Source organism: Rhinolophus ferrumequinum, chromosome 15, assembly GCF_004115265.2.
Source record: "Rhinolophus ferrumequinum isolate MPI-CBG mRhiFer1 chromosome 15, mRhiFer1_v1.p, whole genome shotgun sequence".
In the NCBI taxonomy this organism is placed as follows: Eukaryota; Metazoa; Chordata; class Mammalia; order Chiroptera; family Rhinolophidae; genus Rhinolophus; species Rhinolophus ferrumequinum.
The window spans coordinates 20,967,828-20,984,677 of NC_046298.1; the positions used below are offsets into that span (position 1 = coordinate 20,967,828).

At 35.9% G+C, this 16,850-nt stretch overlaps 1 protein-coding gene across 3 annotated transcripts in view; it reads left to right on the forward strand.

Moving 5' to 3' along the window:
• PHLPP2 (PH domain and leucine rich repeat protein phosphatase 2) overlaps positions 1-16,850 on the forward strand; it is a 64,309-nt gene that overhangs the window by 8,182 nt on the left and 39,277 nt on the right. For all 3 annotated transcript variants that reach the window (XM_033127438.1, XM_033127440.1, XM_033127439.1), the window contains exon 3: positions 9,050-9,183. In XM_033127438.1, the coding sequence (XP_032983329.1) occupies positions 9,050-9,183 (134 nt within the window). The remainder of the gene's footprint in view (positions 1-9,049; positions 9,184-16,850) is intronic.

Sequence of the window (16,850 nt, forward strand, 5' to 3'; positions counted from 1 at the left end):
AAAATTTTTATATAAACATGAAGAAAAGTATTCTCATTGTAGTCTTATACTGTATATATGAACTCTTTGATTTAACTTTTTTAAAAAAATTACTATTCTTTGAATTGCTAGTCTTTGAATTTGACGTCAGATAAGAACTCCTTAGGTGCCTGACCATTGATTTTTCTCTCCTTCCCCTTCCCTGTAATGAGTAAATGTCTTGAAACAGAATTCAAAGCTGAGGGTTTAGCACTGATGAAAGTGAGAAAGGAAGCTCCTACTTACACTTAAAATGTGGTAATAATAGTAGCACCTTTAGCTGAATTAAAAATTGGTGTCATTTTAAAAGTCTAAACTGAGGTTTATTATGTTTTCCTTTTAGGGTTTGGACTAATTCCTGAAATAATAGATAAGAATTTGAATGTTTTCCTTCTTCTTCAGTTAACTACATTTCCTAAATCCATTTGTAAAATGAAAGGATCAGACTTGAATGATCCTTAGGCTTTTCTAAATCTTAACACTGATTCGGATCTAATTTTATCAGATGGAAAGCTTTGGCCTACATATAGCTGGTAGTGATTGATGCAGTTGATGCATTTAAACATAAGACTTAGTCATTTGTATACTAGTGTATATGTATGTATACAAAGGTAGTAAAAATGTGGAAGAAACCCCACCTGAATTGGCTTGCTACTACTAGTTGTGTAGTTACAAAAGAATCCAAATGTGATATAATTTACTTTTGTGAATCTAAACTACTTAAAATGGACAGTTTGTCTCTTTTTAGCCCTGTGGCCTTGATAATTTTGTAATGAAATAGCTCTTGGAAGATATAATTGATTAGGAAATAATGAAAACCTGATTGAACTGTGATTTGAAAAAATGAATATATTTTCATTGCTAGAGTAGGAGCTCAAGAAGTCTCATCCAGCCAAAGGATGATGATGATAGATTTTAGCTAACATTAAGTGCTTTCTTTGCTAAGCACTGTGCTTAGTGCTTTACACACATTTTCTCATTAAATCCTCACAACGGTAAGGGCAGTAATCTATCATTCCTTTCACGGGAGGAACATTGAGACTTTGTGAGAGGTCTGGTAACCTGTTCAAGGTCAGTCAGGTACTACCAGGCAGTTGGGATACCTAACTCATGCCAGATGGGTGGTGGACTTTGTTCTGAATAGAGGCCCTCCTGGAGAGGAACTGGCAGTGTCCCTCACTCAGCTTCGCTATTTAATCAGACTTATTTAAAGATCTTTTTAGCAGTCTTACTCAACTTTTAATTGCTTCAGTTCAGTCTTATATAATCTAATCAGAGGAATAGGTACTTTCTTCATAATAGCCCTTTACAAGATAGTTGACAATCTAAGGCATTCTCTTTTTTAATAACTTTTTTTTTTTGCCACGTAATGAAGTATAATATGTACTCATTGTAGAAATCTTGGAAAAATGAAAAAGTGTAAAGAGAAATAATTCTCTTCTATGCTTAAGCTTTTTGTAGATCACCTCACTTAATTCTCATAACAATCTTGTGAGGTACATATTATTCTCATTTTATAGATGAGGAAAATGGGGTTTAGAAAGGGTAAGCATCTTACCTAAGATCATTGAGCTAAAAGTGGTAGAGCTGGGATTTGAATTCTGGCATTCTGACACCAAATCCCATATATTGCCTTCCCATAGTAACATTTTTTCCCAGATAGTTTTCAAAGTAAGTGTGTGTATAATGTTTTAAAATTATATATGCGGTATGATAAATAAATACAGTGAATATTTAAATTTAAAAAGTTTTACTACAATAAAAGACACATTGCCATTATCCCCCTCAAAATGTTCCCCCCTTGCTTCGAACACACTTATCCCATCATTCTTGCCACTTTCTGAAGCAGTTCTGGACGTCTTCTTTCGTGGGAGTCTTTCGTTGTGCTGTCGTGGCTGCCTCGATGTCCTGAATCATTTTGACTTTGGGGAAGAGCCAGAAGTTGCACGGTGCCAGATACGGTGAATAAGGTGGATGAGGACACACCGTAATGTTTTTATTTGACAGAAATTGCCGTATACCAGAAGCAATGTGTGACACAAGAGCCTTTCCATTGTGATCACAAAATACAGTGAATGCTGCTGCCGAGTGCCATCCAACGGAAAGGCAGGGATCTTCAATACGGGAAGCAGCGCGTCGAACCTTAGTAATAGTGTGTGACAAGTTTCAACTTGTTCAGCTCAGTCAGTCACGTGTGAGCTATGGTTGAGAGAAGGTGTGTTTTAAAGTGTGCCATAAATCATCCTCCCTCATGACAGTTCTCTGTGTCACACATCGCTTCTGGTACGATCATTCACCGGATCTGGCACCGTGCGACTTCTGGCTCTTTCCCAAAGTCAAAGTGATTCAGGACATTGAGGCAGCTGTGACAGCACAACTAAAGATACTCATAAAAGAGTGAGAACTGCTTCAGAAAGTCGCAAGAACAATAGGATAAATTTGTTCATAGGGAGGGGGTGTATTTTGAGAGCAATTAATGGCAATGTGTCTCACTGTAATTAATTTTTTTTTAATTTATACATTCACCATATTGTTTGTGTGATCACATCTTGTATTTGGGGCCATCCCATGTATTCAGTTTATTTACTGCCTACTTTGATTAATTCCTTGTGTCATTAAAAATTCCTTAAATACCAGTTTTAATCACTACAGAATATTCCATTTTCTGAAGACACTATAACTTATTTAAAAATTGAGAAATACTATGAAGTGCTGGTTTAAAGTTTGGATTCTGGAATGAGAGTGTGTGAGCTCAAACCCTGGCTCAGACAGTTACTATGCAAGTTATATTATACTCTGTGCCTTAGTTTACTAATCTGTGAAATGGAGGATGATAGTATTTACATTATAGAGTTGTCTTGAGGAGTAAATTAATTAGACATGTTATGAAGATTAAATGAATGAATTCTTATAAAGTAGTGTTTCTTAAATTCTAATGTCACCTGAAGAGCTTGTTAAGATACAGATTCTGATTCAGTAGGTCTGGGTGGGGCCTGAGATTGTGTATTAAACTCCTAAGTGATGTGCTATACTTTGTGTAGCAAGGAAGTAAAGTTCTTAGAATGATGTGTGGCACCTAATAAGTGCTCAATAAATGTTAACCTATTTGGGTTGTTTCAAATCATTCAAATCATTCACTACAGAAGTAGTGTTTTAATGACTAAACCTTTGCCCATAAATCTTTACATTGTTGATTTTCCTGGCCTAGGTCCTACAAATGAGATTACTGGGGCTGAAATTATACCATATTTTTCTAAATCATCCATGACTTCCTTCTTTTCATACTCTTTCAGTCCTGGACTTGTCATTTAAGAAAAACTGAAGGATTACTAATTTGTAGAATTTTAGCCCTTGAGGGAATCTGAGAGAGATCATCTTCTAGAGAAATGAGGTATACCCAACCTAACAACCACTCAACCCCCTGCCCTTTCCATTTGGAAATATGTGCGGGAGCAGGGATTTTTTTTTGGTTGTTACAACTACTGGGGAGAGTTACTAGCATTTAGGGAGCAAGGGCCAGAAAGGCTTAATGTCCTCAATGTGTGAGACAGTCTTGTATAACAAAGAATTATCTTGCCCCAAAGGCCAGTAACTTCCCCAGTGGGAATCACTGAGATCATGTTCCTTCATTTTATAGACATGAACCAGAGGCCTGAAGAGGGCAGGTTGAAGCACATTCTTGCAGCTGCTTAGTGCTTGAGCTGTAGTTGGCACACAGTGTCTTGTCTCCCGGTCCATTGCTCTTTACATGAAAATAGTCGGTCTGTCTTTTTTATTGAACTGTTTAAGTGATAAATGACTCACTAGTGAAGCTTAGTGTAATCATTGCCTTCTGTCTGAAAAGTTGTAACAAGATCGTATGTGACAAAATGGAGTGCCCTTTGGCTCATGATCATATATTTGCTTTAATTCTTAGTCATCAAAATGACTAAGATTTCTGCGTTTGATAGACTATCTTTTCAGATAAGCTAAGAAGCAATAAGGTATGTATATCAGAAAATAATACCTTGGGGTTTGGAATCCTGAGTTCTAATTCCTTTTGTCACTGATTTGCTGGGTGACCTCTTGCAAGTCACTATAATTTTGTTTGCCATATTTTGATGTTATAAAAGTGTAATGAAAAATCCAGATTCAGGATACATACTGAACTAATTATCATTGAGGAAAAAGGTGATTTGTTCTGTGCTTCGTGTTTCTGTACTATTTAAAAACTTTAGAAGAATGTATTATACATTAAGTAATTTGTTTCTATTAAATTTGTTTTTACATTTTAGTACTTCTGAAATCAGCTTGTATCTTAGAATTGTTGGTGGGTAATAGTTCAATTGGCAGTGTTTTTTTCTTTCATAATGGTTATTGCAATATCATCTGGTCTACTGCAATACAATTCTGACACTAATCACAGAGTTTACACAGGCTTCACAAGTTAAAGGGCCTAGTCCCCAATAAGACTACCTTTACATCAGATTCTGGCCACATTTCTGACCAACTGGATACAAATTTTGGGGGTTCCCATGATACCTTCACGTTCAATAAGTCACTAGAATGACTCACAGAACTCAAGAAAGCACTATACTTACAATTACAGTGTTTAGTGTCATGGGTACAAATCAAGACCAGCCAAATGAAGAGACACATAGGGGTCCTGAATGTAGGACCTACATGCTCTTCTTCCGTATCATCCTCCTAGGACGTCAGTTTGTTTACCTCCCAGAAAGCGCCACAGAACTTTGGTACAGAGTTTTTATTGGGGTTTCATTGGGTAGACTTGATTGATTGGATCACTGACCATGTCTTTGAACTCATTCTCCATCCCTCTCTCCTCCCCTAAGGTTGGGCTGGCTCCAAGCCCCAGCCCAACTCTCTGTTGACATAGATGGTCTTTCTGGTGGCCCGTCCCCATCCTGAGTCATCTCATCTCTCAGCATAAACTCAGAGGTGATCCAAGAGGCTCATGAATAACTAAAACCCTCCCATTACTCAGGAAATTCCAAGGATTTAGAATCTTCTTCCAAGGAACCAGGGACAAGACTAACAAAATTCTTTATTATACAGCAATGATGCATAAAAAATAGCATATTTTTCAAATGATGGTGTATTAGACGTAATGAAATATAGTAATTTTAAAACAACTTTTTAGATTCCTTGGTGCTTTAAGCTGTCTTCTGCATAAATTATTTTAACTATGTAAAATAATGTTGTTTGCCTGAAGGAAGTTAGGTTTTGTAATGAACCGGGCACAGGTTTAAACCTTGATGCCATTATGTACTAATTGTGTGACTAAACCTAATTTTTCTTATTTGCAAAATAGGCGTAGCTTTCTAAAATGTAAAACGCTCCCCATACAGTATCAGGCCTGGAGTAGACATTTATTGAAATATCCTTATTGTTGCTGTTTGTAACATCTGTATTGTGGATCTTAACGTTTGCAGATTTTACTGTTACAGGTGCACAGAGATTGGGTTTTGATCTGAATTTGATGCAGAGGATGCTGCTGTGATTTGTTAGGTCTTTGACATAATGTTTTGTTCCACTTGTTGGATTTTAATAACGTGTGCTTTTGCCTCCCTCTAGTAACTATAATTCTATACTTGGAATGAAATGTACTCTTTTCTTATGTGAATCTTAACTATGGTCACTATTTAGAATAACTGTTGGCTACTACTCTTGGCTAACAGCTATAAATCACTGTTGATAGCACTACTGTATTGGTTGGCTGGTTTTGAGAGAAATAACCATGTGTGTATGTATTCAGATTTACAAAGACATAGTAGCTCCTCGAAGACTTAGAAGCAAACTAAGACTATTACAGTAGTTTTATTCTCCTTAAAGCTGTTAGTAGAAATGTTTCAAATGCTGAACGAAACCTTTCATTGCCAACATTACTCTCACCTACACCTGTTTTGCAGTATGTAATTTTCCTTTGATTTGTGAGAGTTTTAAGAAATAGCTAATTACCAGTCTGTTAAACTTTTGGAACTTTGAAACACAAAATTGATCCATAAGCATATTATAGTATTTCCCTCCCCCATATTCTCTACCCTCTTAAGCAAAGGAGTTTAATGAGTAAATGGAATTAGCCTCTCATTTTACTTGTTTTTGCAGTTCTTGAAATATTCCTTGTTTACTCATTTATGCTAAACTAATAAGAGCAGATGTGTTTTTTTTTTTTTCTCTGACCAGGGAAAATACTTTCTTTAGGTGGTAATATATAAAGAGGGTTTCAAAATCTACAGAGCCTTTTTAGGAAAGGAAATTTGATCATATAAAATATTTCAGAATTAGGATGTTTCCATTTCTCTTGGTTTTCTAGAGAGAACTTAAAAAATTGGATTTTAACCTGACAGTGTTATTTATCCTGAATATGTGATCGTTACATGGAATTGATATTTAAATACATTGAACTCTGTATCCAAAAACAATAGCAGCGTTCAGTAGAATTTGCCTTGTATTAAGAAGGTATCTTAGATACTGCACAGACTCTTGAGTTCTAAAAGACCCTAAAGATCATCTGGCCCAACTTGATTCTTATAGGAGTCTTTTCTAAAATATCCATGACAGATGGCTCTTTAGCTCTGAGAGCTATTTTGAGAGGCAATCTGTTTCATTATTGGACATCTCTAATTATTAAGGTTCTTTCTCATTTTTAACCCAAGTTTACCTGTGCAACAAGTTCTCATTGTTCCTAGTCCATTCTTTGGAGCAATGCAGAGTAAGTCTAATCCTTCTTGATGTTGGAAGATAGAGATAACTCTTTATGCCCTTGGTCTCCTTCTGTTCAAGATAATCCTTCAGTCAGTCTTCAAATTACATGGCTAATTATAGTTTTTTAGAAGTTCCTCTTAAAAATGCATCCTTCTTAGAATTCTACCATTGTGCGGGGAAAATGCCTAATATTGTCATAGTCCTTGTTGCATATTTTAAGTAGAGATTAACTATAACTGATGTTTTTATCCTGAAACATTTATTTTTTGTTTCTATCAAATTCAATATTTATTGGTCTCTGTAGGCTTTCAGTTCTTTGGTCATCCCCCATGCACTAGTGCTGAGTTTATGAAAGCTACAAGTTTGTATTGAGCAGTCAGGATGGGCCAGGCGGTTGTTTTATTTTGTTTTTTTTGTGCTCATCAGTATGATTTCTACTCCAAAATTATCACTTTCATACAGTTGTTTATATTCAGCTTTGTAGCATTCCCATTTCATGTATTTTTAAATGAAATCTTCTTGCCAACAGTATTTTCTAGTCCTTTAACAGATGTACTGCATATCTTTTTGCCATGATGGGAGGTGTATTGTGTTTCTTTTAATTAATACATTTCTTAAGTTTTCTGAACAGAATTCTTCGAAGATATAAAGAGTAATGTTCTTCATAACCTTTTGAATACCCGGGTGTCAACTTTCCTATACTTGTTCTTTGGTTGTTGTTTTAGATGGGGAGATGCTCTATTTCTATTCTAATTAAAATACGATTTCAGTCCTAAGAATTTTTTTTTAATAATAGTTGTCAGTATGCTGTTGAACACTACTACATGCAAGATATTTCGCTCAGCACTTTACTTACATACCTTGTAAGTAAGTAAAAAATTTAGTATCAACTCTATGAGTTAGGACTATTGTTATTCCATTTATACTGATGAGGAATTGCAGACAACAGGTTATAAACAACTTGTCCAAGGGCATGTGGTTAGTAAGTGGCAGAACTGAGACACAAACCCAGGCAGTCTGACTTGGAGCCAGTACTCTTAGCCACTGTACAGAGGGTGCCAAAAATAAATGAATACACAGTTGAAGAAAGGAAAAAACTATTAAAATTGTAATACTCACTACATACCGGTAACAGAAGATGAATATAAGTCACGTTTGACTTCTGCAGTTACAAGAGGTGCTCAAAGTGGTTACCATCAGCATCCAGACACTTCTGATTACGGCAAACTATTGCTTGAGCAACTTTGACCAAAATGTCCACTTGTATACATTTTTTTTGGTAACCCCAGTATTTATAACAGTTTGCTTTCTGATAAAAGAATTATAGAAGAGCTATCTTGCTGTTATTACTGATGTAGCCCCTTTTATAAAAATACACATTGATAATTTTTGCTTTTTAAGTATTTTAAGTCTGTGTGATTTAAAATATGCAGTGTCACCAGAAGCCACAAATGGTTACTAGACATTATGATTTTACTTCAGCTTTCAGTCGGGGCCATGTGGTAGAATGATTTCTGGGGAATTATTGGGCCGTCCATTGCTAAGTTTTGTGGAAGAGTCATCTATGAAGCCAGTAGAAATACATAGTACCTAGGACATAATAGGCAACCCAAAGTCTGCATCTCTAATTGTGTGTGCAGCTTATATGAAATCAAATATGACCAAGTATAACCTTTAAGATTCATAATTTCACTGTCTTCAAGTTTGGACCTGAGATTCTCAAGGGACCCTGTGTGGGAGTCCCTAAAGCTCTTTGAAGAGGTGTGTTCGGTCAAAACTATTTCATATTAAGGCATTTTCTTTTTCACTCTCAGTCTCTTATGCATGTACAGTTGAGTTTTCTAGAGGCTAACTAGCATGTTATCACAACAGATTGAATGTAGAAGCAGATCCAAGAATCTAGCTGTTTTCCATTCAACTAGGTATTAAAGAGATTTACAGAAATGTAAAACAGTGCCATTCTCCTCACTAAAGTTGTTTTATTTTGGAAAATATATTTTTCAAAAAATATTTATGTTAACTTAGGGTTGATTTATTACTTAAAAGTGAATAAACAAATGTTTGGAAATTCTTAATTTTAGTTTCTGATTTGGTAAATACCAAGTATACCCCATATAAACAAAAGTTCTTTGGGGTCCTCAAAGACTGTAGAGGGAACCTGAGACCAAAATCTTTGAGCACCACTTACTTAGATTAATTGTATCACATGATATTAAGAAAATCTTGATATAGACGTAAAAATCTAGAGCACATTAAAAGATTAAAACAATTAAATGATGCATTTTTATTACTTACTAAATATTTTTCTTTTGAATTGTGCAAGCAGGAGACTGGAACCTACTGAACGACCTCTTCAGATTGTTTATGATTACTTATCCAGGCTGGGCTATGACGATCCTGTGCGCCTACAGGAGGAAGCAACAAATCCTGACCTTGGCTGTATGCTTCGATTTTATGGTGGTAAGAATTTATCAGTGGCTTAGTGAATATGTGAACCTCTTTTCAGTTGATCATTTTGCACCTCTTTCTGTTTTCAGCTTTTAAAATGTATTTTATCAATAGCTGTTTTTAAGCCAATTAACTAATGTAGTTAAAAAAAAAACAAAAACAAGAGGGGGTATGGTTAAGGGAAGACTTAGAAATATTAGCAAAAAATATCTTCCTTTTTTATTTTTACTCTTTTTGTTCTAGTGTTTTGTTGACTTGTTAGAATTATTTTATATCTCTGCCAGAATCTTGATCAAATCATACTTTAATATCAGTTATATTTTCAAGTTCCTGTAAAGCCCATGAACTTTTGGATAGTTCAAGAATTTGAGAAGTAGCTGGTCATTATCACATATGACTTAACATTTGATGAACGCACCTGTGAAATATGTATATTGTTGTACTTAGTGGGCTTTAAATCTAGGATTTTTTGCTTTTCTCTTTGGTGCATTTCCCCCTAACCAACTTTTTCACGTGATCACTTCAATAATAAAGTTAGATTTATGAAAATCAGGTATGTTCTGAATATTACTTTCCAAATATACATAGTCTACTATTACTACTGAGTACCACTTATTGAGTGCTTATTGTGTACTTTTATGCTTATGAATTACCTCATTTAATCATTACAACCACCTTATGCTTTAGGAACTAATAGCTCGTTTTAAAGATGAAGAAACCGAGACAGAGGTTAAATAACTTGTTCAAGTTCATACAATTAGTAAGTGACAGAGCCATTTAACACCTAAAAGTTTTGAATTAATATGACCCACTTATCAAACAGTTGAACTCAAAACAGATTCCCTGCTCTCATTCCTCAAATTATTGATTTATTCTTTGTATACTTCTTGATACAACTCTTCTGAGATAATGTTATAAGCCAGATTTAGTAAGTGCACTTCACAAAAATTTTATTTATAATTTTTCATCACAACAGTATTTTGTGACATGTTGTTCCTTAAAAGTTGATTTTGTTTTATTTCCATTAATTTTTCTTTGCTAGTTTATGGAAGGAAAATAGTTGCTAGGTTGAAGTAAAATCTGAGGAAAAACACCTTTTAAGAATAATTTGAGGAACACAACCTATCTATCACTCTAAAATGCGGTTTTAAAAAAAGCAACTTGGAATAGTAACATGCTCCTTATCTGATTTATATGTTTTTCATTCTGGGATGAAAGTTGAGCCATAACGTGCTTGCAAGTTCCTTTTTAACCACTGGGATTGCATTTGCATTGCTATATCACACAGTTGTTTGCACTGATTCCATTAATTTTTCTACCACCATATGATAAATTATAGCATTCCCAGGATCTTACTATACCTTTAAGAGGATATGTCCAGTAGAGTCCAAAAGAGTACCAGTTTGTAGTACTTAACTATATTTTGTGTGTGGGGGGGTCTTTAACAGAGAACATTTCTAAAAGTGAGCTCTATTAATTTAGAGAAGCTAGTATAATTTGAGGAAGAAAATTATGTTTGGGAAAGAGGTTTATAAAACAAATTACTTTTGAAAATAGGCAATATATGTATATGGCACCAAAAACAAAAGATAAAAACATATCTGGAGATAAGTGTATTGGCTGTTGGCTATATATAGCTATTGGCTATATTACAAATTGCCTTAAAGTGATAATAAATATTATCTCATACAGTTTCTGTAGGATTCAGAAATCCAGGAGTAATTTAGCTGGGTGGTTCTGGCTTGGGTCTCATGAGACTGTAGTCACTCTGTTGGTTGAAGCTGGTCTTCTGAAGGCTTGACTGGGGCTGGAAGATTCACTTTTAATATGACTCACTCATATAGCTGTTGGTAGACGGCCTCAGTTCCTGCTCTGGAGAAGGGCTTCAGCTTTTAACAGGAAATCTCACTTCCTTGCTGTGTGGACCTTTCTATAGGACTGCCTGAGTGTCTTCATGATATGGCAGCTAGCTACCCCAGTGATGAGACAGACAGGACTCACACACACACACACACACACACACACACACACACACACAGTGCTTCTGTGTTTTTTATGACTAGCTTTATAAGTCACCAGTTACCATCATTTTCACTACTTTATGTTTATTAGAAATGAGTCACCAAATATACTTCACACTATAGAGAGGGGAATTAGGCCTCACCTCTTGAAGAGAGGAGTACCAAAGAATTTGCGGACGTATCTTAAAACCATCACAAAAAATATGGTTCCCTCTTACCTTGCTCCTCTAACCACCCAGTTTCTGAACCCAGAAACAACCACTCTTAACTGGAAACAAAGATATTCTTAAAGTATTTTCTTTGAAGCAAATAGCTTAGTAATCAGCTTTAAATATTTCATGTGTAGAGTCTGTGGTGAATTAGTTTAGTTAGAATGTAGTGTTAATGAGGTCAGGGTCAGAAGGGCCTGAGTTCAGACCAGTTAATGTTGCTGTGGTTGCTTTGCTGAATATAAAAGGCATCTGGTACTCCAAGCAACTCTTGTGCAAATGCTAGTTATCAGTCTTGCGGGGGAGAGAATGCTGGGGGAAAGGTGAGTGAATGACTGGCTCAGTGCTAATTCATGATGTAAAAGCTGTGGAAATAACATATTTGACTAAACATGAGTGGGTAGCATGATCGATTATGGAGATTTAAGAGTTAAGCACATTAACCAGTTCTTTATTTGTTTATTTGCTGATGAAGTTGTAGTTCTAGGACTGTATAGCTCAGGTAGCATAACTCCCAGCTTGAACATTTCTTTCTGTACCATATTCTTTGCATACATTTGTTTAAGACAGTTTAGTCCAAAGAGTATAAATACAAACAAAAGAAGCCAGATGCAAAAGAATCACATAGTATGTTTCCATTCATTTGAAGTTCAAAAAAAGGCAAAACTCAGCCATATGGTTTAGAGATGTGTGGCAGTACTGCTATCTCTCCATCAAAATCTGTTCTTTCCTTCTTCGATAATAATAGAATTGTAGTTGGGCAGATGACTGCCCCGCTCACCTCATTTCCTAGTCTTTCTTGCAGTTAGGTGTACATATGTAGCAAAATTTTCTTCAATGGTATGGAGTGGAATTGTTGTGTGCCCGGACACCTGGTTCCTAAAGCTTCCCATGCATACTACTAAGTGCTCTTTTCCTCTTCCACGGGCCAGAACGGCAATCTTCAGAGCAGGATGGCAAGTAGAATTTTTGTGTGAATACATGTATGTATTTTAAATTTTAACTAAATATTCATAAATTGCACAGGTGGGCAATACCAGTGTACACTTTTATCGATATAATTTGAGAGTACTCATTTTCTTACACCTTTGCCAATGTCAGGTATTGCTGTGAAAATTAATCTTTGCCTCAAATTGCAAAAAAATACTATCTCATGTTAATTTGCATAGTTTATTTTATTTTAATTTATTTATTTTTATAAATTTTATTGAGGAATATTGGGGGACAGTGGGTTTCTCCAGGACCCATCAGCTCCAAGTCGTTGTCCTTCAGTCTAGTTGTGGAGGGCGCAGCTCAGCTCCAAGTCCAGTTGCTGTTCTCAATCTTTAGTTGCAGGGGGCACAGCCCACCATCCCATGTGGGAATTGAACCGGCAACCTTGTTGTTGAGAGCTCACGCTCTAACCATCTGAGCCTTCCGGCTGCCTCTAATTTGCATATTTTAAATTTCATTGTTAAACTATAGGAGTAATATATTTAAAAACATTCCTTTTACTTTTATGTATTGTGCATTTCTTAGTTTTATATGCGTATTTCACATTGGTAATTATTGTGTCTATACGTTTTTCCTTTTTAAATTTTTTATATTTAATTACAAAAGTAAAATATGTAGCTTAATTACTTATGGTGTTTTAAATTCATAATCAGACACCTCCTAAGCCTATTCACTGCTTATTAGATAACAACGACTATCAATTCGGTGTACTCGTATACCTGTTCAGAATTTTCTAACTTTTATTGTTATCAATATGTAATTGTAGAAATATAAAAGGTATTGTTTGTTATTGGTCTTCATGTTTTTTTCACCCAAAAATATGTTTTGGAGAACTTTCCTTAGCTGTCGTCTATATGCATTTCTTTAAGTTGCACAGTATTGAATATCATGTTATGTATTAATATTATAATTTATGTAACCATTTCCCAAGTGGTGGACATTTACATTATTTCCAGGTTTTGACTATTACAGACAGCATTGTAGTAAAAGAGCCTTTTAATGCACTATGTTTCTTCAGAGTAGATTTCTAAACATGAAATTATTGGGTCATAGGATATTTACATTTAAAATATTAATAGTTACTATTGCAGAACAAATGTATATCCCATCAGTGTATCAGATTACTCCTTTGCCCACAACATCTCCTTTTAATATTATTAGCATTTAAAATTTTTGCTAATCTGATGAAGAAATGATCTCAGTGTTTTAATATTTGTTTCCCTGATTACTGGTATGGTTGAATATTGTTTCTTAATTTCATTGGACTTTTAGATTTCTTCTCCTTTGAATTACTCATTGATATTTCTGTGCAAATTGCTGTTGTCTTTCTTCATATTGATCAAAAAGGCTTCTGTATATATTCTAAATATACATCCTTTGGATAGTATGTCTGTGACAAACTTTTCCCCCATCCTGTAACTTGTCTTTTAATTTTGTTTGCTGTTTGTTTGTTTTTTTAGGATTTTATTGGGGAAGGGGAACAGGACTTCATTGGGGAACAGTGTTATTTCCAGGACTTTTTTCCAAGTCAAGTTGTTGTCCTTTCAATCTTAGTTGTGGAGGGTGCCGTTCAGCTTCAAGTTGTTGTCCTTTCAGTCTTAGTTGTGGAGGGCGCAACTCAGCTCCAGGTCCAGTTGCCAGTTGCTAGTTGCAGGGGGCAGAGCCCACCATCCCTTGCGGGACTCGAGGAATTGAACTGGCGACCTTGTGGTTGAGAGCCCACTGGCCCATGTGGGAATCGAACTGGCAGCCTTCGGAGTTAGGAGCATGGAGCTCCAACCGCCTGAGCCACCGGGCTGGCCCCTTGTTTACTGTTTTCATTGTGCAGAAATTTTATTTAGTCAAATTAAGTCAGTCTTTTCCTTTAATGCATTTATATTCCTTCCCTATCCTGGGTTTTAAATACATTCTATATTTTTCCCCAGTACTTATATATTTGTAAAATATGATACGAGGTTGGGTTCTAACTTTACTTTTTTCTCTATGGATAGCCACTTGTCCCAAAAACATTTATGGAATAGTTCATTCTTTTCCTATAAATTTGAAACATCACATTATTAAGTTCCCATAAAGGCAGGGGTCTATTTGGACTCTATCCTATTACATTGGCTTGTATTAATACCAAAACTATTTTAATTACTGTGCCCCATATGATATATTTTGATAGCTGACAGGAAAATTCCCTGTCAGTGTTCTTCTCTGAAAAATGAGGGAGATCTCTAGAATCAGTAATGTATTTGTGAAGAAGTCGTTTTTAGGTTGGTTCTTTAAAAGTTGACAGAATTTCAGTAAGCAGAAAGGAAAAGGAGAATATGGGATGAGAGATTAGATATTTCAGTGTATGTTCTGTGAATTATAGATAATTTGAGTCCATATTGTTCTGGGCCTTGAGTGCAATATCAGGAGTTTAGCCTTCAGTGGCAAATGGTAGTAGGAAATAATGGGATCCAAGTGAGCCAGAGAAAGAGGAATCTGGCAGCAGTGTGGGTAATAATTCAGGGGTGGATTAATGGGGTCTGAACTGAGGATCAGGAAGAAATGAGAGACTTTTTAAAGCAGTGATCAGTAAGAATTGATGGTTGATTGAAAAAGGGAGTTGAAGAAGAGAACATAAGAGTCGAAAGTGACTTTTTGAGATTTTGAATCGGGGTGACTTTGGGAGAATGACAGGACTTGAGTTGTGAGAAGGAACTGGTTTGCAGGGATGGTGATGATTTGGTTTTAGGCCTGTTTAATTTTAAGTGATGGTAAGTATTTAGTTGGAGATGTCTGCCAGATTGCTGGAAATGTGGAACTAAAGCTTAGGAAATATAGATCTGGGAATCAGATACATGGGGATGTTAAGCTGTGAAAGTTGTTAAGATATCTTGGAAATAATATCTTGGAAAGAATATATACTTATATTTAGGAAAAGAAGGAAGCTTAAGGCAGAATTTTCATTGTACTAACTAGAGCATTTGTATTATACCCTTACTATGTGCTGAGCACTTTCTGAAGTGCTGACTACTCTACATACCCCTTTGCATGTAATCCTTACACACCTGTAGGTAGATGTTATTATTCCACAGAGGCTGTAACTTGCCCCAGTCAAATATAATAGCAGAGCTAGGAAGCAGATAAATCTGTCTGGTTCTAAATTTCATCCTTTTAACTTGTAAGATACTCCACCATTTAGTTGCTGGAGAAAGAGTTTATAGGAGTATGAAGAATCCATAAAATGTGAGAACTGGGAAGGACTAGGGATCATCTAATTCAACTCTTTGGTCTTGGGAAACTGAAGCCTAAACATATAAGACTTGTTTGGGGTCATGAAACCAGATGGTGGAATTGCTTAGCCACCACTAGTTCTCACAGTTTTCTGTGGTAATACTGCAAATAGCAGAAGTTTTTTGTGTTGGGGGGGCGGGAGGGAGGGAGCTATCGAAAGTTTGAAATTTGTTTTGAAGTTTCCTATTTTATTCTTTAAATATAAGTAAATATTTCATTTTTACCCCCCCCCCCCCAGTATATCAGCCACTATTTAATTGTTTAATTTTTTTTATTTTGAGCTAGCTTTAGATTTCAGAGCAGTTGGAAAGATAGCACAGAGTTCCTGTACATGATTGAATTGTTGCTCCAGTGTGAATAGTGCTTCATTTTTCTCTGGCTTCTTTCAAAATTTTTTCTTTGTCTTTAATCTTCAGCAGTTTGATTATGAATTGTCTGGGCTTGAATTTCTTTAGATTTATCCTGTTTGCAGTTCACTGAACTTCTTGAATCTGTAAGTTTGTCTTTCACTTGGGTGGTTTTCATCTGTTATTTCTTCAAATAATTTTTTAGCATTGCACTCTTTCTTCTTTCCCTCTGGTTCTATCCTTTAGTTCAGTTTTCAGAGTTTTTGACATGCTTTTTAGGATTACATTCACGCTTGTGTACCTCAAGGTTGAGCTCAGGAGTTCATAGAGAACTTTATGGGGTCATTTTCCATAGCTCCTTCCTCTTTGTAATATCCTGGGGCTTTATTTAATCTACCCTATTGGGTACTTTCCACAATTACACCCACACTCCATGGCCCAGTGGCAGAAGACAGAAAATGCAAGCAGGTTTCACCCCTCTCTCTCGGGACTGCAGATCTTCCAATCAGAGAGGGAACATCACCCCCCTCAGAATTTCAGGTGTCTGTGTACCCCGCCCTTGCAGCCACTCCTGGGGCTGGAACTTGAGAAAATGAAGAAAAGTAGGCAAAATGAGGAATTTCCCCCACTTTCTCTGAGTGTTAGGAGACCTCTTTCCTAAGATAGATCTCTCCTCAAGACAGAACTTGAGGGCTACTCCTAGAGCTCTCTGTCCACACCAATGCCCATATCTGGGTTTTGCGCTTTCTTGAGTCCTGGCTGGAGCATATGAGAGGAAGAAAAAAACTCACCACTGATTAGGTCATATTTCAAATTCTGTTTTTCTTCCCTAATCTGCCTGC